At 46.9% G+C, this 22,473-nt stretch overlaps 1 protein-coding gene across 11 annotated transcripts in view; it reads left to right on the forward strand.

The window, feature by feature from the left end:
- Positions 1–20,503, forward strand: part of Tnrc6c (trinucleotide repeat containing adaptor 6C) — a 121,920-nt gene extending 101,417 nt beyond the window's left edge. For all 11 annotated transcript variants that reach the window (XM_076543823.1, XM_076543821.1, XM_076543818.1 and 8 more), the window contains 9 exons: positions 861–944; positions 1,205–1,445; positions 7,086–7,253; positions 9,686–9,877; positions 10,336–10,479; positions 16,547–16,741; positions 17,523–17,593; positions 18,184–18,323; positions 18,986–20,503. In XM_076543823.1, the coding sequence (XP_076399938.1) occupies positions 861–944; positions 1,205–1,445; positions 7,086–7,253; positions 9,686–9,877; positions 10,336–10,479; positions 16,547–16,741; positions 17,523–17,593; positions 18,184–18,323; positions 18,986–19,346 (1,596 nt within the window). In that variant the 3' untranslated portion in view covers positions 19,347–20,503. The remainder of the gene's footprint in view (positions 1–860; positions 945–1,204; positions 1,446–7,085; positions 7,254–9,685; positions 9,878–10,335; positions 10,480–16,546; positions 16,742–17,522; positions 17,594–18,183; positions 18,324–18,985) is intronic.
- Positions 20,504–22,473: the final 1,970 nt, after the last annotated feature.

Here is a 22,473-nt window from a genome sequence, read left to right on the forward strand (position 1 = left end):
AGAAAAGCTGGCTTGCACCTTGTATATTCTGGTCACACCTAGTATATTCTGGTCACAATTTTTTTCTAGAAAAATTAGAGAAATGAAGTTTATTACTTGCTACAGCTTTAGAACTTCTAGAGAATTCTTAAGTGAAAACCTTAGCTACAACTAATGAGGCATTTTTAACAGTATAGTACACCTCCATGTGGTTCTGTTTTACCTAAGTCTTCTGTATGGTGTTTCCTGGAGAGAAAGGATCAAATGGACACCAAAACAAACTGAAGAAATGATTCTGCCTGAGTCTGGATTGGTGACCCAGTGAGTTACTTACAGGAGCTTGGGTGACTTGGGCAGCTGTATCACCACCAAAAAGCCCACCCCAACATGGGTGACAGCTCACAAATGCTGTATCCCTGAGCTTCCTGTACCACACTGACAGGCAGCTGCATCTGGTAGCCTTTTCCCAGCACCTGTTTACTGCATAGGGAACCTCACAGAGGGCCTTGTGAATCCAGGATGTTTGATTTGGAAGTTCTATTAGGAGTCCCCTAGCTAAGAAGTCTCCCAGAATATGTGTTGTGCAGAAAAGCAATCAGTATTCAGCCAGCATTTGAGATAATCAAATGTGAAGACTGCATCAACCAGAGCATTGTTCTCTTTTTTCCCCCAACGTGTCCAAGAATCAGTCACTCAAGTGCTTGGTGCTAGTTCATGCACGACAGGATTGAGCTTTGTAGTGTCCTGCCACATCATCTAGCCAATCTAGCCTTTAGTCTAGATCATTCTAAGAATTTCTTTTTCTATTTTCTGAATGTTAAGGAGAGTGGATCACTTGTTTTGATGGCTTTCTTACGATGTTCTAACTTTTCTATCAACAGGCATACCAACGTTTACAAATCCAGCAGCAGATGTTACAGGCCCAGCGGAATGTTTCCGGACCCATGAGACAACAGGAGCAGCAAGTGAGTGTCACTCAGACTGACTTTTGCCATTCGCTCTAATTCTGGTAGCAGAAACCCCAGTGGATGAACTCTTAGCTTGATGATGGCTTCTCTCCAGCTGAACCTCCTCTTTGGAAAGTCCCAGGACCAGCTAGGTTTGAGATGAGGCTGGCCCAGCTGGTAGAGGCTGCAGTAGGAATACACTCAGTCTATAGCGCATCCATGCACCCTGCCCCAACCCTGGCTAACGTGCAGTATATGTATCTGTTTCCACCTGCCAGGTTGCGCGCACAATCACTAATCTGCAGCAGCAGATCCAGCAGCACCAGCGCCAGCTGGCCCAGGCCCTGCTTGTAAAGCAGCCTCCACCACCGCCACCCCCGCCGCACCTGTCTCTGCACCCTTCTGCAGGCAAATCGGCCATGGATAGCTTCCCCCCTCATCCTCAGACTCCCGGCCTTCCCGACCTGCAGACCAAAGAGCAGCAGTCTTCACCCAACACCTTTGCTCCTTATCCTCTTGGTGAGTCTACTATGGGTTTAAAAGCTACTCAAGGTACAGGTATCTTCAAGTCCTTCCTGTGATAACCAGGACTGCTGTGTGGTAGGCAGAATGGCTGACTGTGCTGAGACAGCACATCCGAGATAGACTCAGAGAGTAGAGCTCTCAAGGCTTCATCTTGTGGGAGCAACACTGCCTTCAGCACAGCACAAGTTCACTACTACCACAGGACTGAGTAGGACCTGGGAGGCCCTGCGTGTTGGACTCACCTACAGTCCAAGCACTTGGGAGGCAGAAGCAGCACTATTATGAGTTCAAGACTAGCCTGAATTATATAACAAGGACCTGTTTTGATTCCTGGTGCTGGGACTGAGTAGTAGTGCTTGGGAAAACCCTCTGTTGTGACAAAGGCCCTTCAGTTCATTCTGGTTTGTCGTTTGGTTTTTCCAGACAGGCTTTCTCTGTGTAGTCTGGGCTGTCCTGGAACTCGCTCTGTAGACCAGGCTGGTCTCAAATTCACAGAGATCCACCTGCCTCTGCCTCCTGAATGCTGGGATTAAAGGCATGCACCACCACCACCAACTGGCCTGGTTTATCTTCTTACTGTTTTTGTTTTTTTTCTTTGATACACCATCTCAAACTATAGCCTAGGCCAACTAAAACTCCCCAGTGTCCTCCTGCCTCCACTCTCAAGTACTAAGATTACAGATCTCTACTAGTCCTTGCTAGCCTCTGTTCTTCAGCCTCCACTGTAGAGAGGAGTTTGTCTCATCTGGTCAGTGATGGTCACACTGATAAAGCAGCCCCTCTATAAGGTGGTTGCTGATCTGCACTCGTGTAGTACATGTGTAACCAGCACACAGAACCTGACCTGTCAGACCAAGCTTAATGCTGGAGAACTCTGGTACTAACTGGGCAACTAGGAGAAACATTTCAGGATTGTCTGCTGATAGCTGGCAGAATCTGTGGGCATGGGACAAGGAGAATAAGTAGCTTCAGATGCATATCTCCAAAGGGACAAAGGCCAGTGGATAGCAGTGGATTGCTGCCAACAGCATACCTCCCTCTTTAGAATGCTTGTATCCTCTGTTATTATCCTGTCCATTGGTCAAGACCCAAGTTAGGACTTCGGTTCCTTGGGACCAGTTTCCATCCACTGCTGATGTGTACAGTTGGCCTGGTTTCTCTTTGCCTCAATTTTTCTGTCCATATGAACTAGAAATAGTTATCACACAGGATTCTTTTAAAGATTTTATGAGTTAATAATGTATAAAGTTCTTGGGTTGGACATGGTGGCTCACACCTGTGATGCCAGTACTAGAGCTGTTGAGCCAGTTAGATAGACTAAGATAGACTAAGGTTAGAGGCCAGCCTGGCTAACAGTTCCTGCTTAATAAAATGCAGTATGAGCCAGGCGGTGGTGGCGCACGCCTTTAATCCCAGCACTCAGGAGGCAGAGACAGGCAGATCTCTGTGAGTTTGAGGCCAGCCTGGGCTACAGAGTGAGTTCCAGGACAGGCTCCAAAGCTATAGAGAAACCATGTCTCCAAAAAAAAACCAACAAAAAATAATAAAAATAAGTGTGTGTGCATGCATGTGTTTGTGTGGTTTGTAACCGTAATCCCACATGACAGATGCATGATGGACTTCTTTTATAGGGTAGTTGTTCAGAACATACTCCATTCTATATCCCACAGTGTCTCAGCTCCTGCTGTGCCTGTCCCTTAAACTACATGGACTTTACTTCTAGGGATCACCTTGTACAATGAATCTTTGAAATTGGATAAAGATTTATTTTGATAAAAATGTTAAGATATTGAAATTATAGTTATAATATATTTAATATATGTGATATAACATTTAAAATAGGCAGTTTATTAGGTATATGAAACTTTGCCTGCAAAATGTTCTGTCTTGTTGGCTTTTGGCTTTTCTCTATAACACACGGATTGCTGAAGAACCACTTAGAAATGGAACAACCTGTGGCAGGAAACCAGAAGGCCAAGTTTTTCTGGGGTCTCTCCCCTTTCTCCCATTCAGACAGTCCAGGCCTCAGTGTCTCTTCCCTGATGGGCTTGATTGTGTCAACAGGAACAGTAACCCAGTGACCTTGAGAGCTCTCAAGAAGGAAAGGTTCACTGTACCATGATAAGCCAATGATAAATACACCTATGATCTCAGCATTAGGGAGCTGAGGCAGGAGGATTGCTGTCAGTCAAGATTAGCCTGACAAGTATAGCAAATAACAGACTAGCCAGGTCATATACCAAGACCCTCTCTCAAACAAAGAAATAAAAAAATATATAAGATTAAAATTTAAAAGTGAGCCGGGCGTGGTGGCGCACGCCTTTAATCCCAGCACTTGGGAGGCAGAGGCAGGCGGATCTCTGTGAGTTCGAGGCCAGCCTGGACTACCAAGTGAGCTCCAGGAAAGGCACAAAGCTACGCAGAGAAACCCTGTCTCGAAACACCAAAAAAAAAAAAAAAAAAAAAATTAAAAGTGAGGCCCAGACAGATAAAGGTTCAGTGAGTAATGAAGAAGTGTTTCTAGATACCAGGGTACAGCAGAGCGGAGCCCTGGTGTGTTATTTAGGACAGTCTAACAAGAAGATGCCAGGACTGGCTCACTGAATGGGAATGAGGCCCTTGAGTGCTCTGACACCGAGCCCTTGTTACCACGCTACTTGGTCCACCTGTAAAGTAACTGAGGCTGATTCTCACAGCTGTTCCTGTCCCAGGATGTGACTGTGCATAAACACCTCAGTGGCTGACCAAAAACGGGATGCTTGCCCAGAGTGGTGGCACACACCTTTAATCTCAGTACTCAGGAGACAAACAGATCTCTTTGAGTTCCAGGACATCATGATCTATGTGACATGTTCCAGGACAGGCACATAGAGAGACCTTGTCAAAAAACAAAACAAAACGAAAACAAACAAACAAGCAAACAAAAACAAACCTGGTGCACAGAGCTTGCTTTCCATGTGGCAGCACCTCTTTGGCCCAGTAGCCCCTCCTTATTGTGGCCGACCTGTTCAGTTGGCCACATGACAAGCCCTCAGGCCCACTCACCTGTCCCCCCTTTGTCTGCATTGCCCACATACTCCCATGGACAGTTGAATTTGCAGCCCCTGCTCTGAAATTTAGAACTAAAATGTTTGACTCTACTTGAGTGGTAGAGTTCCCTCTGCCATGACAGGTTTGAATTATGGGATGGGCCACACCAATGTGCAGTGGCAGTACAGGAACTCACTGTCCAAGAGGGGTTGAAAGCACTGGGTTGCTCTGCTACTGATTGTTCCTCTCCACCCGAGTGTCCGACCCACTTCCAGCTGGGAGCCTCACCAGCAATGTGTCACTGCAGCCTTCTGTTAAGATCCTCCTCATTGGGCTGGAGAGATGGCTCAGAGGTTAAGAGCACTGGCTGCTCTTCCAGAGGTCCTGAGTTCAATAATTCAATTCCCAGCAACCACATGGCAGTTCACAACCATCTGTAATGAGATCTGGTGCCCTCTTCTGGCCTGCAGGAAGAAGAGTGTATACATAATAAATAAATAAATCTTTAAAAAAAAAGAGAGAGAGAGAGATCCTCATCAAGTCTTTATTATCCTAGCATAATGTTGTTCTTGCCCATTCTAGAGGTGGGTAGACAGCAGCACCCACACTCTTACAGAGCTCCTGAAAAGTTGTTTACTATTTAACTCATAAGTTCCATTAATGCTGACTTCTGCAGGCTCAAGTTGTCCCAACCAGCTTGTTCTTTAGATGGTTTGTCAGGACTTAGAGGCAGTATGCTTGATCTGGTAGTTCCCACATGGTGCTGTGGATTCATCTAAACTTGTCTGAACCTGGTGTCCAGCACTGAAACCAGGAGAGAAGACTAATAGCATGCTCACCTTAATTCAGGAGCAATATTTATTTCAAAAATATGTTGTAGGGACTGGAGAGATGGCTCAGTGTTTAAGAGCACTGGCTGTTCTTTCAGAGGACTGGGCTTGATTCCCAGCACCTACTTGGTGGCTCACAACTATCTGTAATGCCAGTCACAGGGCATCTGATTTCTTCTGGCCTCTATGGGCACCAGGCATGCAAGTGATACACAGACATACATGCAGGCAAAACACTCATACATTCACACAAATATATATACATATATACATAGTGTCAGTATATTCACACACACACACACACACACACACACACACACACACACACACACATAGTGTCAAAACTTTAAAAAATAAAAATAGGGGACTGGAGAGATGGCTTAGCAGTTAAGGGCACTGACTGTTTTTCCAGGGGGCCTGGGTTCAGTTCCCAGCACCCATATGGCAGCTAACAACTGTCTGTAACTCCAGTTTCAGGGGATCCAACACCCTCACACACACATACATGCAGACAAAACACCAATGCACATAAAATAAAAATAAATAAATTTAGCCGGGAGGTGATGGCGTATGCCTTTAATCCCAGCACTTGGGAGGCAGAGCCAGGCAAATCTCTGTAAGTTCGAGGCCAGCCTGGTCTACAGAGTGAGATCCAGGACAGGCACCAAAACTACACAGAGAAACCCTGTCTCAAAAAACCAAAATACATACATACATGCATACATTTAAAAAATAATAAATGTATACATGGAGAAGAAGAAAACACGAATTTTTCACCAGCATTAAAATTTATAGTTAAAAGTGGATGTTTCAGCTGGGTGATAATGGCATACACCTTTAATCCCAGCACTTGGGAAGCAGAGGCTGGTGGATCTTTATGAATTTGAGGCCAGCCTGGTCTACAGAGCGAGATCCAGGACAGCCAGGAATATACGTTAAAAACCTTGTCTCAAAAAACCAAAAAAAAAAAAAAAAAAAGTGGCTACAGCAGCTAGTACCTGTAATCCAGTGCTTGAGAAGCTGAGGTAGATGGATCGCCATGAGTTGGAGGCATACCTGGACTACATGGTGATTTCTAGCCCAGCCTGGGCCATACTTTGGGATCTTGTCTCAAAAAACTAAAATTAAAAAAAAAAATTGCAGTTGAATCAGGTAATTACAGTGTACTCCTGTAATCTCAGCATTTGGGAGCCTGAAGCAAGAAGACCCAAGTTAGAGCTACATGTTAAAATTCTGTCTTAAAAAAGGAGAGTGGGGGCTGGAGAGATGGCTCAGCCATTAAGAGCACTGGCTGCTCTTCCAAAGGTCCTGAGTTCAATTCCCAGCAACCACATGGTGGCTCACAACCATCTATAATGAGATCTGGTGCCCTCTTCTGGCCTGCAGGCATACATGCAGACAGAACACTGTGTACATGATAAATAAATCCTGAAAGAAAAAAAAAGGAGAGGGGTGTGGGCATGGTGGCACATGACCAGGGTCATCAGGAGCAGACAGCTCTGTGAGTTGGAGGCCAACCTGGTCTATATAGTGAGTTCCAAGGTCAGTCAGGGGCTGACAAGGTGGTGGCACATGTCTATAACCCCACCTAACACTCAGGACTCAGAGGCAAGCAGAAGTTTTTAGACAAGCTAAGGACTACAAAGTGAGACCTTGTCTCCAAAAAGCTGTAGAGGCAGTGAAGTGTGTGGCTGTGCCTAGGGTGACTCTCCAGGGCTCTCAGAGTGAGATCTGTCGGGGGAGAGGCAAATACTAATAATGTCTGTGTTTTCAGCTGGATTAAACCCAAACATGAATGTCAACAGCATAGACATGAGCAGTGGTTTGTCTGTGAAGGACTCATCTCAGTCCCAGTCACGCCTCCCTCAGTGGACACATCCCAACTCCATGGGTAACTTGTCTAGTGCTGCTTCTCCCCTGGACCAGAATCCTAGCAAGCATGGTATGTATGTCCTGACCAAATGCCTGGCCCACAGAAGGTTGCAGTTGGCTTATTGATGGGGTACCTGAAGTATCACATGTTGGTTCTATGCATTTCTGTGAATGCAACTCCAAAAGCCGAAGAACAGGAGTCTGTACCGTTACACAGTACCTGCAAGGTCTACCGTCAGGTCTTAGCTTCAAATGCACACCTCCTTGAAAATGCCCCAGAACACAAAAGAGGGTAGGTCAGAGCCCATATGCTCTCTAGTTAACTCCTTTTCTGCTGACAGAAAGAGCCTGTGAGGCCTGGAGAGATGACTCAGCAGATAAGAGCAGATACTGGCCTTGCAGACGACCTGAGTTGAGTTCTGTCACACAATGGATGGCCTCTCTGGGTACCTACACTCACATGCAGATACCCACACCTGGATATACAAGAACATAATGAAGAATTGAATTTTTTTTTTTTAAAAAGGGGGGGGGACTAAAAGAATCAAAACAAAACACAAAAAGAAATACTCAGAAAGGAGAAAGAAACAAAACTGCTAATCAGCATGTTGGCCTAGAGAGGGTAGGGTGTGACTCAGTGGGCAGGGGAACTAACCTGGCTTCCAGTGGGCTAGATTGAGTGCACGGCACTAGCCTGGAATGTATGAGGGCCTGAGTTTTATCCCCTGAACTGGAAAGGAACAAAAGAAATGTAATAGGGCATATAGTTTTCTCTTGATATAAAGTAATCTAAAAGGAAATTCCCCCAACAATTAATTTAGCGAGAAAATCTCCATGTGGCCTTTACCTGGCCCTGCCGTCGTTTACGGTGTGAGTCCATGCCCACCTCGCTCTTGCGTAGTAAGAGCATCACTGCAGAGATACCAGGATCACTGACCAGGAAGATTTATGATAGGCTGCCTCCCAAGGTATAAGATTTCCAGCTTGGGAGTGTGGGGGATGTTCTGTGCACACCTATAATCCCAGCAGTTGGGAGGTAGAGGCAGGAGGATCAGGAGTTCAAGGTCATCCTTAGCTATTTGTAAGTTGGAGGTGAGTTCCAGGACAGCCAGGGCTGCAAAGAGAGACCTTATCTTTAAAAAAAAAAAAAAAAAAGTCATTAATATTCACTGAGTACATGACATGAATTTAGCTCCTCAAGAGGCCAAGACAGTAAGATCACTTGAGCCCATGTGTTCCAACCTGCCTGGGCAAGTCTCTTAGAGCGGGGGGTGGGGGTGGGGTGGGGGGGGTGGGGGTGGGGTCACAGGGAGATGGCTCAGCAGATAAGAGCACTTGCTGCACAAGCCTGAGGACCTGAGTTCCGATCCTCAGAACCCTGTGTGCTCTCTCTCATATGCCTGTAACCCCAGTTTTTCCTAAAGCAGATAGGAGGATACTTGGGACTTGCTGCCACCAGCCTAGCCCCAGGTTCAGTGAGAGACCATGTTTCAAGGAAATCAGGAGAGTGATAGAGCAAGACACCTGATGGCCTCTGGCCTCTATGCAAGCACATAGATGTACGCATACAAATAAAAAATTTTTAAAAGTTTCTGAGCTGAGGCTAAAGATGAGTTGATAGAGTGCTTGCCTAGGTTGCAAGAAGCCTGGGGTAAAGTGTACAACACCACATAAACCAGACTTGTTGGTAAATGCCTGTAATCTTAACACTAGAGAGGTAGAAACTGGAAGATCCAGAATACACAGCAAGTTCAAGGCCAGTGTAGGGGTACGTAAGACGGTATCTCAAAAAAAACAAACCTTCCAGCATGACAAACTAAAATAGTTTTATAGTGGCACACACCTATAATCGCAAGATTTGGCAAGCTAGAGGCAGGACGATTAAGAGTTTAGGGTCATTCTTGACTACATAGGAAGTTCAAGGCCAATCCAGACTATATGATATCATCTCAAAAAACAAACTTCAGTGGTAGAGTATTTACCTAGCATGTATGAAGCCTTGTATTAGATCACCCACACTGGAAAGTAATAATAATCATGATAATAACAACAACAGCTTTAATCCCAGCCCTCAGAAGGCAGAGGTAGGCAGTTCTCTGAGTTTGAGGCCAGTCTCGTCTACAGAGTGAGTTCCAGGACAGCCAGAACTACACAGAGAAACCCTGTCTCAAGAAACCAAAAGTAAACAAACAAACACCAGTAGCAGTAATGGTATGTGATTGATAATACTTGGGTAATCAGCGTCTCTCAGGGGTAAAAGCTTGGCCTCGCATATACAGTGCCCTGGGTTCTATGCCTAGCACCACAAAAAATGTTTCAGTCATCTAAAGACCATATTTGAGCTGATACAGTTCTTAGAGAACCCTGGACAGCCAAAGGCTGACAGTCAGTCCATGTGACTGCAGGGGGTGAGTAAGGTACTGGACCTGGAAGGGAAGGCTGCAGTGTATCTTGGGCATCTTTGGCAGAATGTTCACTTAGTTCCTGGTTCCTGTTCTGTAGGTGCTATCCCTGGAGGTCTAAGCATCGGGCCTCCGGGTAAGTCCTCCATTGATGACTCGTATGGCCGGTACGATTTAATCCAGAACAGTGAGTCACCAGCCAGTCCTCCTGTAGCTGTTCCTCATAGCTGGTCACGTGCCAAATCTGACAGTGATAAGATCTCAAATGGCTCCAGCATCAGCTGGCCCCCAGGTAAGACTGCACGATACTCGTGGGCAATAGTAGATGCAAATGTGCCCTGAGCCTACGATGGCAAATAGAGCTGAGGAAGCCTAGATCTGCACTGTGGGTCCTGCAGTCATCAAGTCCATAGCTTGGGGTTTCTATTGAGACTTCATGGAGTACGCTGGTGTCAAGCATTCTTCTATAGCTTTCCATTTCAAGATCGGAGTAGGCCAGTGGCAAGGGGGAGTGGGGAAGGGACACCAGCTTCTACCTGGTAAAGGCGTTCACACCTGAAATGTGGTAGCTGTTTCTAGTTTGCTCAAAAAGAATGATTCATCTAATGAACTATATGTAAGCAAGAGTACCTCTGAACCTAATTATCAGATTTTTTAAATTTCTACAAATATGAAAAAATGAAGTTTAAGTGTCATGATGCAACATGAAGGTGCTCTAGTATGCAGCCTCATATTGCTTTCCATGAACAGAATTCCATCCCGGAGTTCCGTGGAAAGGACTTCAGAATATTGATCCCGAGAATGACCCTGATGTCACTCCTGGCAGTGTCCCTACTGGACCTACCATCAACACCACCATCCAGGATGTCAACCGCTACCTCCTCAAGAGTGGAGGTGAGGAGGGCCATCACCCCTGCCTTCTGTGGGCGGGTCTCCAGGCTCCTATAGAGGCATCATCTGGCTGTGTGTGGTCTGTGTGGCAGGTATGGCACCAGACATGGTTGGCACCTGTTCTGTTCACCTGACCATTGTGGCATCAGAAGATGCCTGGCAGAGCCTGTGAGGACACTGACATGAGGTGTGTGCATGTGCTGAGTGGGCTAACACAGCTTGAGTATCCTTTAGCCAGGTGCTCAGGACCACAGGAGCTTCAGATTCTGGAAGCTTGCAGAAACTGTCCCTAATCCACAAACAACAAACACAGCTTGATACTCTGTAGATGAGTCTTCAACCAGCAAGTCATCCACATCATTTTTTAATCATTGTGCATTGTGTTAGGCAATCACAGCTTCAGCCATCAGCCTTTCAGAACAAGGGTTGTTATTTTTTTGTTTTCTCTCACTTCTTTTGAGGGGGAGGCAGGGTGTGCAGGGCTCGAGACAGTGTTTCTCTGTATGGCTGTCCTGGAACTCACTCTGTAGACCAGGCTGTCCCAAACTCTCAGAGATCCTCCTGCCTCTCTCTGCCTCCTGAGTGCTGGAAGTAAGGGCATGGTGAAAACACCCAGCTCTAGTCTGTTTTCCTGCCTCATTGTTGATGCTGACACAGCCTCTTTCAGATATCCGGTACAAAACAGTACCAGGCCACACCTTTCAAGCTAGAAAGCTTGAGTGTAGGCTTTAGACACTCATTTAGACATGAGTGGAGGTCATCCTGGGAGGCATTTGCAGAGAGAGCTCCCTGTTGATGTTAATGGAAGAACCACCTTTCCATAGTAGCCTGTCACTCATGAGGCCCTCCTCAGTTCCCAAGTATTTAGTTAGATCACTACTTACAACCTTACCTGTTGAGGGGGTGTGTGTACCTCTGGCTCTTTAATATAATCACCTCTGCATGGAAGCCTGTATGCATACCTTCCTTGTCAGCTGCCCTGGGGTTGATACAGCTACTGCTTTCAGATTGCTGGTTTCCTTGCATTACACAAAAACAGGAGCCTGCAGGAGGTGACAGAGGAAGAGTAAAGCAGAGGCAGAGGATGTAGACCCCATCCCTCACTGCTTATTACTCTTAAGTGTGGCTGTGCGAGAATGCTAAGCCTGTGTGTTGATGGTGGAGAAATGCAGCAGAGGTTCAGCTGGTCCCGGTGTTAGGAAAGGGCTAGTTGCTTGCTATGCAGAGCTGCCTGAGCCAAGCTTCAGTGGAGCAGTAAGTGATCCCTCAGCACTGAACGGTCCTAGGAGCATTCAGAGTGATCTCTGCCATCTGCCCAAAATGTGGTAAAGGTAGCCTAGAGAAATACATGCACTCTAGACAGCAGAGCAGCCATCTTCCAGTTTCACACATTCCTGATAAAGGTGGTAGACCTAGAACAAAAAGGAAGCCAAGCCTAAAAAAAGGCATCAGCTACCAGGACAAGGCAAAGAAACAGAATCAAGTTCCAGCACTAAAGAGATAGCCAATTAGCCCAGTGGCTTGAAGCTCTCTGTGTACATGGCCTATCCTATCAAGGATGTTGCTTTAGGGTCAAGTGCATTTACAAAAGTGCTCAGCACCAGGCTCAGACCCTCCTACCATGTGCTGCGTGCTAGAAAAACTTGTTCCTACACATTGGTATCCTAGGGCTTCTCTGACAGGAGTACAGCTGGCACACAGCTGTAGACATGCGAGCCCTACACCACACCGAGTGCTGTTGCACTTGCTCTAGGTCAACAGGTGGATGCTTCCCTACAGAACCCTGACCTAGTGGCAGACCTGGCCACAAAGGCCATTGTTTGAGTGACTGCATTGATGATCCAAACTAGAAAGAGAAGACAGTCATGCCCAGTAGAGAAGACAACAGTTCCCAACAGGGAATACCCACAGTCGGTTGAGCTTATTTTATGGACTTGAGCCGCTGTATTTGTTTATATTTTTTTTAGGATATTGGGTATGAAGGGGTTTGAATTTGGGGTGGTGGTTAATTATTGTTTTGGAGGTTTGTTTCAATAGTTTTAAGACAAGGTCTCATGTAGCCCTGAATATACTGTGTAACTGAGGATGACCTTGAACTCTTGATCCTCCTCCTGACTGCACCTCTAAAGAGTTAGGAATATAAGCATGTACTGCCACATCCTATTTTGTTGTAGTTACTCTTACTTGTTTTGTTTTTTGAGACGGGGTCTCATGTAGCCCAGGCTGACCTCAGACTTAATCTCTAAATCAGGCTAACCTTGAATCTCCCTATCTTCCTGCCTTAGCTGAGTACTGGGACTATATGAATTATACCAATATTTCTGATTTGGCTGAACGCTTTAATTAAATTTTTGTTTTTCTTACTTTATTGCCGTTGGTATTGTATTCTAATCTGTATTAAAAATTCAGAGCCAGGCAGTGGTGGCATACGTTTTTAATCCCAGCACCCAGGAGGCAGAGATAGGCAGATCTCTGTGAGTTTGAGGCCAGCCTGGTCTACAGAGTAAGTTCTAGGACAGCCAGGGTTATGCAGATAAACTCTGACTCAAAAAAAAAGAAAAAGAAAAAAAAATTGTACCGAGACCCAGTATTTGATGGGTGCTGTTTTGGTTTGAACCCTTGAGAAGTGAACAGCAACCAGACTTGTGGGACTGTTTTGCAGGATCATCATACAAGACTTGCTTCATCTGGAAAGGGACATGCTTTTATGGGGTAGATTTCACTGTTGAAACAAAACATTGAAGACCAGGAGGTCCCGGTTAGGCTCGGCCCTATTGCTCATTCAAGGAACAGCAATGAAGGGCCAGTCTTTCATCCTGTGATCTTAGACTGATGATGTCGTTGGGCTGAGGAAGTCATTTAGGATTATTGGTAGAGCAGACATCTTTTAAAACTGAAGACTCAGAGCTGGAGAGATGGCTCAGAGGTTAAGAGCACTGACTGCTCTTCTAGAGGTCCTGAGTTCAATTCCCAGCAACCACATGGTGGCTCACAACCATCTATAGTGAGATCTGGTGCCCTCTTTTGGCCTGCAGGCATATACACAGACAGATTGCTGTATACATAAGAAATAAATAAATATTTAAAAAAACAAAAACAAAAACCTGAAGACCCACAGTATAGGAGTCATTGTCAGCTGTCCTGAGCTCTAGGGGAGGTCATAGCATGTACAGTGGTGCAGCCAACTGAGCTGGAGGAACCATGGCTTTCTGTTTGTGTCGATGGGCATGACAGCCCAGCTGTGCCTAGGTCCCAATTGAAGAATTTCTTTCTGCCCTGCTTTCTGCCACAAAACTGGCACCATCCCCATACTTACTGTCCCCAGGGTCTTGATTTCTTTACAGACTTGTAAGAAAGGGATGACCAAAGCCAAACCAATCCATTAGGAACCCAGGTGTCTAAAATTCCCATATGTCCTCTAGATGCAAGGACAAGGTTTCTCAGAATAGAAAGCTGAGGCTCTGCGTGTACACAGTGATCAGGACAGATGCCTCTTTATTACCCCAGGTCCCCGAGGGAAGTGGGATTGAGAGATAGGCTCAGGCCAGGCGGTGGTGGCGCCTGGCTTTAATCCCAGCACTTGGGCAGCAGAGACAGGTGGATCTCTATGAGTTCAGTATAGCCAGGGTGGTTACACAGAGAAACTGTGTCTCAAAACACCAATGTGGGGGGTGGAGCTCAGAAAAATTCTCTTGTTTCTATGGTCACCAGGATTTATATTGAGAAGTTTGGATTTTTTTTTTTAATTTTGTGGTTTTTGTTTGAGCTATAAAAGAATGATAATTGCCCTATATTTAATTCTTACCTTTCGATAGGGAAAATCCCGTTGATCCTTCAGCATCCAGGCACAGGGTTCAGCAAACTTCTCAGTGGTTCTCTTCCTTGTGATTTACCCACCTCCAATGATTTTTACCATGGCCCAGCCCATACTGTGTCACCTTGGTTTTCTGGGACTTTCAGGAAGGTCTATTGTAGGCTTTCCCTGGAGCTGGGAAACACAACCCTGGCCTCCTCCCTACTCTGTGTCATGCCACAGCTCCTCATACCCCATCCACACTGCTCACTGCATGCCTCCCACCCCATCTTAGTGCATGTTTGATTCTACAAGGTTCTCCCCACCATCTCCTCAGAATGCCTGACCACTCAGTGCCTCTGGCTGCAGTGGCTTTCAGCAGCATTGCGTCAGGTAGAAACTGGCCTCTTGGCCTGTAGGAGCTTTTCCTTCTGGCCTCAAACAAAACCTGGGCAGGCTCCAGCTTTTTCTGTTGGTCCATTGCTCCTCAAGGGCAGGCAGGCCATGTATGATGAAGCCAGGCAGGGACCTGACCATCTCAGCAGTGGGAACATGTATCCTCACATGGGGTGGTAATGTCTCTTCATGGGGTGATGAAGACCACATGATATGTAGGTCTCACCTGAGTAGGTCAGCTTCCCCTTCTCCAAGCAGTGACGAGAGCTTGTGAGACTGTGGGATGCAAAGGCAGGCAGCAGCATCTGTGTGTGCTTACCTGAGTTGGAGGTGGGTCAGAGGAGACTGCAGCAGTCCCACTGTGAGTCCCAGCTTCACGGGATGCCCTGCTCCACTGTCCTGTCCTTGTGGTGTCCGAAGCACTCTTCAGACACTAAAGCCCTCACAACTCCTTCACATAAATCGTTTATTCTAGAGTGAAAGAAATGTTAGGGTTTCTCTACATAGCTGGCTGATCTCAAACTCAAACAGATCCACCTGCCTCTGCCTCCCTAGTGCTGAGATTAAAGGCGTGCAACTACACAGGCTTTATAAAAACACACATTGTCTTGAATTTGTGGATAAACCTGTATGCCATCAAACCTCATCTAGATTTTCAACTGGTATGCTGTGCCTTGCTACACAGAGCTGCCCCAGGAAAGCAGTGTTGATGTACTCCAGCATCATGGTCAGATTACAGAGCCAGTGCTGCTGGATTGTTCCCACTCCTTCTAATTTGACAGAGAAGTGTGTTTAACCTTTCACACCTCCACTGGGAAGAAACTAAAGAATAAGGAAAACCCACCTTTCTTGATAGCATTTGTTTTACAGTGTGTCTAGCCAGTGTTCACTGTGAGGCTGTGGTCCTCCCATTGGCCAGGCTGGGGTAAGGGCCACCTGTACTGTAGACGTGTCTCAGGAGCACATAGAATTCCGGCGGCTGTTCCAGTTGAGCTTGGACAGATGAAGGAGCTTGGTCCGATGGTGGCCATTGCTTCTGTGTTCCTCTCGATGAGTTCCAGTTACTGTATCCCCACCTGATGTAGTATCTAAATGCAGAAGCAGTGGAGACATCTGTGTACAACTCGATAGATAAAGGATTCCCTAGACACTTGAGAGATAGATTGTAGTGGCTGTGGGGAGTGTCTGTCAGGAGATTAATCCCCTAGAGACTGCATAAGAAGCCTGTGTATAGACCATGCTTCTGACCATGACCATCCCAACACAACCTGCTGGTAAGTGGAAGACTTATCAGCAGGACGTCAGAGGACTTGGAGGTTAGCCCAGTTGATAAAATGCTTGCCTAGCATTCACTAAGCCCTGAATTCCATTCCCAACACCAAATAAATCAGGTGTAATGGCACAAGCCTGTAATCCTAGCACTTGGGAGGCAGAGGCAGGAGGATCACCACAAGCTCAAGGCCAACCTGGGCTACATAAGGAAGACCCTATCTCAAGCAAACAAACACAAACTTTAATTAAAAAAAAATAAGATTAAACTTCAGAACTATTGTTTTCTTGATAGCAAATGTCAGCAGTTCAGCCAAATCTACGCAGGGCACACACGGTGTCTTTGAAGAGAAATTCCAAGAGAGAAAAGCTGGGTGCAGTGGCGCAGTCCCTGGTCCCATCAGCTCAGGAAGCTGAGGCAGGAAGGTCATCCGACCTAGCAGTCGGAGGCCAGCTTGGGCACCCCAGAGACAGGGAAGCATGAGATAGACAGGCCGTCGTGCTTTGTCGCCGCCGCGCTCTCCATCTGCAGTGTCAGGACTGCCAGCTCCCCAGGCTGCAGTCGTTCCTCTGGGTGTGCACAGTGCGTAAGCTCTGCTTCTCTCCTTCTAGGAAAACTGTCAGACATGAAATCAACATGGTCCTCGGGCCCAGCCTCTCACTCACAAGCCTCTCTGTCTCATGAGTTGTGGAAGGTACCCAGAAACACTACTGCACCCACCAGGCCACCTCCAGGCTTAGCCAATCCCAAGCCTTCCTCTACCTGGGGCACCAGCCCCCTAGGCTGGACCAGCTCCTACTCCTCGGGTAAGCACTGCCACCTCCTGTTGACAAGGGTACAGGGTATTGTAGCTGCTCTACATGCTTTAGGGGTTGTAGCTGTCTTATCCCATGCCTCTTATCCGACCCCTGGAGCCTGGGAGGTTAAGAAAGAGCTGGAGTGTCATAGACTAGCAGGGCATATACCACATGGACTGTGTCCTCAAAAAGACCATTCAGCCATTCTAGGCTTCCTACCACCTCAGCCAGTCCAGGGGTCTTAGTTTCTCTACAAGGCTCCATGGAAACATAATGACTTCCCATGCTAAAATCCAAGGTCCCTCAGAAGTGCTGTGTAGTGCTATAGAGCCCCTCCCACCAAGTGCTTGGGCCACACGTGCAGCACAAAAAAGGAAGCACCCAGGCTGCAGGCAGCTACGGATGCCGAGAGCAGTGGCCCGGCCTTGTAGTAGCAGTCCCACCCTGCCATGTCCACTTCACTTCTTCAACCCGCAGAACTTCGGGTGTTGTCTGGGGGTTGGGACAGAACAAGGTAGAGAGTGGGACTTTGCAGGTGATTCTCAGGTACCCCGTCAAACCTGCCCCTGCGCACAGGCAGAAGAAGACAGGCCTCCTGGGCTGGCAGGCGTATTTGGGAAGTCACGGTTTTCATGGGCCATGGATAGAGTCTGCTGTGATTATGAGATTGAGTTTATCAAGAAGTGCTATGGCTTCCACGGGGTCCAAACACTAGAGCTTGCTGTGTGTTTTAGGTGAGACTAGAAACTTGCTGTGGATTGAGTTCTTGTCCCATGGACTTGTTACACAGGTTCTGCTTGGAGTACTGACACCTCAGGAAGAACAAGCAGCTGGCTCGTTCTGCGCAACCTCACACCCCAGGTACAGGTGCTGCCAAGTAGGGGCTGTCATGTCACACCCATGGGTGGCTGCTTGTAGCCAAGAAGGTAACTGCCCTGCCCCTGCAGCAGGTAACCTTCTGTGTCAGGCATCTTCCTTCAGGCCTAGAGTGGCAGAGGCGAGGTGGGGACAGGTAAGTGTGGGCAGGCACAGCCACGTGCTTCTCTCAGCCATGTGCCTGGTGGCTAAGTCGCCCTTCAGAAGCTGAAAAGCAGTACTTTGATAGAGAGAACCGTTCATCGTACAGACCTGTTCTAGGGGATTTGGCCACCTCAGACACGTGGTCAGCTTAGTTCTCTGGCACAGAACTAGCTTGTCACCGCAAGGCTACCAGGCTGCTGCTATGCCTTTTGCAAACTGCAGAACTCAGAATGGCATTTTGGCCCTTCCCTCTGACTAACATAACTGAAGTAGCCCCCATTGCAGATGCCTGGCCATAGAGGCAGCTGCAGTCACTAGCCTGTCAGAGGCAATGTGTTCTAGTATGCAGTGTGTCCAGTTTCCATACTGCTACTGCAAAACATAGCAAGAGCCTGGAGGAGAGCATGGTCTGCCCTTTGCTTCCTCCTCAGATTGACGGTTCTACACTGCGGACGCTGTGTTTGCAGCATGGGCCTCTCATCACATTCCACCTGAATCTGACCCAAGGCAACGCTGTGGTCCGGTACAGCTCCAAGGAAGAAGCCGCCAAGGCCCAGAAGTCTCTGCACATGTATGTTTTTTCCTCAGCCCCCCTCACACTGCCAAGTAGCCACAAGCGCCCAGTATTGTTAGGTGGGGTGAGTGAGTGAGTGAGCGAGTGAGTGAGTGAGTGTTGTGGCTCCGCCCCCACACTGCCAGCCAGAACTGTGTCCTTTCCCAGCCCTGATCGTGGAAATCCAAGATCAAAGTGTGGGCAGACTTGACTCCTCCTGAGACCTAGCTCTTCAGCTTGTAGACAGCCGTCCTCTTCCTGTGTCTTCATGTCATCACTGTGTTTGTGTCTGTCTGTCCCCTAGGAAGAGTCCAAAAGGAGCCTCTAGCCACCCAGGCCCCAGGGTTGCTCACAGCAGCCCACTGCCCACTTGAGGGTTTTTTATACAAGCAGAATACATAAAGACCTGCTCTGGAGTGTCACCAGAGGTGGGGACACCGATGGCAGCTGAGCCCCGTTATACAGCACACTTAAACATGAACTCCACACATTGATCCTGTGTGGCTGCCAGGAAGTTAAAACGAGGACAAATTCATTATCTGGTTTAGAGTTAACAGTGACAGCACAACCACAAGGCTAGGTCATGATAGCCTGTGGCATGGGGATACTTTTGTCTGTCATTCCTGGTAGCACAGCCGCAGGACTTGGGATGACACACTTACCCAGCCTCTTCCTTCTAGGTGTGTATTGGGAAACACCACCATCTTGGCTGAGTTCGCTGGTGAAGAAGAAGTGAACCGCTTCCTGGCCCAAGGCCAAGCCCTGCCACCCACCTCCAGCTGGCAATCCAGCAGCGGGGGCAGCCAGCCCAGGCTGGGCTCCTCAGGCAGCACCCACAGCCTAGTGCGCAGCGACACTGCCCACTGGAACACCCCATGCCTGAGTGGCAAAGGCAGCAGTGAACTGCTGTGGGGTGGGGTGCCCCAGTACTCCAGCAGTCTCTGGGGCCCTCCCAGTGCTGATGATGCCAGGGTGATTGGCAGCCCCACGCCTCTCAACACTCTGCTGCCTGGGGACCTGCTCAGCGGCGAGTCCATCTAGGGGTCACCGTCATTGGGGAGGAGAGAGCTGACCATGCCAGGCCCGGCTCTGAGGCTCCAGCTGATGGACAAGCTGCCCCTTCGAGTACCTCTGTCCAGTTTTGAAGATGAACCTTGGCCTCAGCCCTTGCGAACTGTTGAAGACAGTGCGGGCTGCGTTTGGTCAGCGTCACGTGCTAACGACAGGATGTTCCTCATAGCTTTTTATTTTATGTCGTCTTACGTTGTACGGTGTGTTGTCATTTTGAGTTTTAAGTATAAAAGCTGCTTAGAATAGTTCTATCATGAAGGGCACTTTTCAGACTGTGGGCTGGAAAGGGTTATTTTATGGTGGGGTGGGGGGAGACTTGAAGCCTATTTAAAGTGAGCCTGTGACGATTATGCACATTACCAGAGGCGGCGGGCGGGGCAGGCGGCTGCATTGTGCAGGCACAGAGCTGAGGCGCGTGGCCAGTGCTCTGTCCCCCCTGGATCCGCCTATGCACATTACCCTTCTTTCATTACTTTTTCATGTCATTTTTTTTAATCCCAAAAAAATATTTTTTAAAAGTTAAAAAAAAAAAGACATATCAAACATGCAAATACTTGAACCCAGCAGGCCAATACCGAAATGTGAACAGTTCCACGTTGACATCTGTGCACAGAAACAGGCTCTAGGAAATGTCTACGTTCATAGCCTACGTGTGCGTGTGCGTGTGTGTGCTTGTGGAACAGTGTGTATGTGCGCACGTGCTCTTGCACAGTTAGCGCTTACTGTGTGCGCGTGTTTGAGAGTGTGTGAGGGATTTAACTGTGGGTTTCCCTTTTATTCAGTATATGCTTTTTTTATTTTTTATTTTATTTTATTTTTTTTTTTTTTTTGCGCATTGGTCAAATGTCATTGTTCTTCGCTTCTAACTTTGCACTGAGGTGTCCCTGCCCTTCCCTCGGCTAACCCTGAACAGTAGAGAACCCATGGGACAGGGCTGGTGACAATTCATGTGTAAATGTTTACTCAAGGACTCTGTTATTGCATTTAAAGTTACAGTGTGTATCTCTGGAGAAATAATATGTCTATCTACCTTTAGCAGCTTTTCATTGTGGACTAATGCAAGAAGATTATTACCAGAGTATTGCACCATTTCCACCTGGAATATAAAGTTAAAGAGAAAAAGAAAACCGTTGTTGAACTGTGGCCATAGATATTGTAGAGAATGGGTGTTCCGCAAGGAGCTGGGACGAGCACTTGGACATGGGTTGTGACTGCTTTTGGAGGAGCTGTGGTTTGGGCTCCCACCTGTTTACAGACCTTTTGTTCTCCTTCAGACTTTAAAATAAAATTTAAAAAAAAATTTAAAAAATTTAAAAGGAATAAAAAAAAAAGACTTCCATCGTAAAAAAAAAAAAAGCAAAAAAAAAACAAAACAAAAAAAAAAAAAACAAGCAAACAAACAAAACCTATTTTCAGAATGCAGATGTGTTACTTCAGAGCTGTGGGATGGGACGTGCTGTCCCCTCCAGCCACCATGGACTCTGTCGATTGTCTTCACCCTTCCTCAAGGTGACAAGGCATTGTGGTCTCTGTCTTGCACATGCCGGCTAGCTCTCAGGAAAGCCAGGGCTCCCGGGGCAGCTCCACACCATTTCATGTATTTTTAAACCCAACTCCTAGCACTGAAGATGTTATTTAAAAAAAAAAAAAAAAAAAAAAAAGGAAAAAAAAAAAACCACACACACACAAAGAAGAAAAATACCTAATCTCTAATGTGTAGCAGTTACATATTTACCAAATAATGGACTCAAAAGAAATAGATGTTTGAAGAGTGCTTTATATATTAAAAATTGCTTTATGTTTTAAAGATGATCAATGTTTTGATTGTTTTGCAAGGAAGAAAGACAATGAAATAACACACCCTCAAGTATGTTTTAAAAAAATATATGAACATTGTACTCCCTGCCTATGTGGTCAGGAAACTTGTGCATTACATTTTTTAATTAGCTTTTTAATGGTTTTATCAAAACAAGAAAGCAAGTCCTGCGGGACCGCAGAGAAACGCTGGTTTCTAGAGGATCGTGACTATGCACAACTGGGTTCATCATGGATCCCACGGAACGGCCCTCCTCAGAGTGACTGCATCTCATCCCCATTACGTGCGTCCTAGATATTTGATGTATGTATACCCAAGTATGTATATCAAATACGTGCGTGTGCTCCCAGACGTACAGCTTGCCATGCTGCCATTTAGCACTGAGTTGTAGAAAAACTCCTAATGTTTTAAAACTGGGGATGGAAGTAAAGGATGTTTTCAGTTTTTGTGGGTCCCCCCCCCCCTTTTTTTTGCTTTTTTTTTTTTTAACCTTTTGAATTTAAAATGTCTCTGACTCTTAAGATTAAAAGAGTTTGTGGCGCTTAATGCCCCCCTCATGGAATGTGGTGGTTGGACGCACACCAGAGGTTGCTTTCAAAAATACAGCGCTTTGTTGAGTCTTAATAAAGTGCAGTTTTTCTTGGCTCTTCACTACTGCTGGTCTTTCATCTGTGAGAGGCAGGGGCTTCCTTTTTCTCTTGGTGTGGAGACAGCCCGCTGTGTCTGCCGAGTTTGCACTTGCTCTGCCTAAACTCAGTCTTGGCTGTTTGACTTGAAGCTACAGCCTTGCTCTTTGGTTTTGCTGAGAACACATGGATCCTATCAGTAGCCACTGGAAGGCATAACAGCTTCCAAGTCCTCCTGGCCTGACTGAATGGGATGCATCTGAAGACCAGACCAGCAGCGGGTGGAGCCAGAGGCTACAGGTTCTCCCAGAACCACTGCCCCATAATCATTGTCACATGCCCGGTACAGGCATTAAAAAGGAGACCAGAGAGGAGGGTAGCTCAGGTAGGGCCTTTGTGTGCAGGCACAAGGTCCTGGGTTCCATCGCCAGCACTATCTGGAAAAATCACAGCGGTATGCACTTGTAGCCCCAGTACTCAGGAGGCTGAGGAGCAGCACTGCCTGAGTCCACAGGCTCAAGACGCCCAATGCCTTCCTTAGTGTTTCATTGATCTCTGCCCCTCAGACCATACTGGCCAACATGCACAAAACGACAGCATTATTAGCAGGCTCGTGGGTAGAAACACTGGGTCAGCTCTCACCCTCTAATGTTGA

This window comes from Peromyscus maniculatus, chromosome 8 (assembly GCF_049852395.1).
Source record: "Peromyscus maniculatus bairdii isolate BWxNUB_F1_BW_parent chromosome 8, HU_Pman_BW_mat_3.1, whole genome shotgun sequence".
In the NCBI taxonomy this organism is placed as follows: domain Eukaryota; kingdom Metazoa; phylum Chordata; class Mammalia; order Rodentia; family Cricetidae; genus Peromyscus; species Peromyscus maniculatus.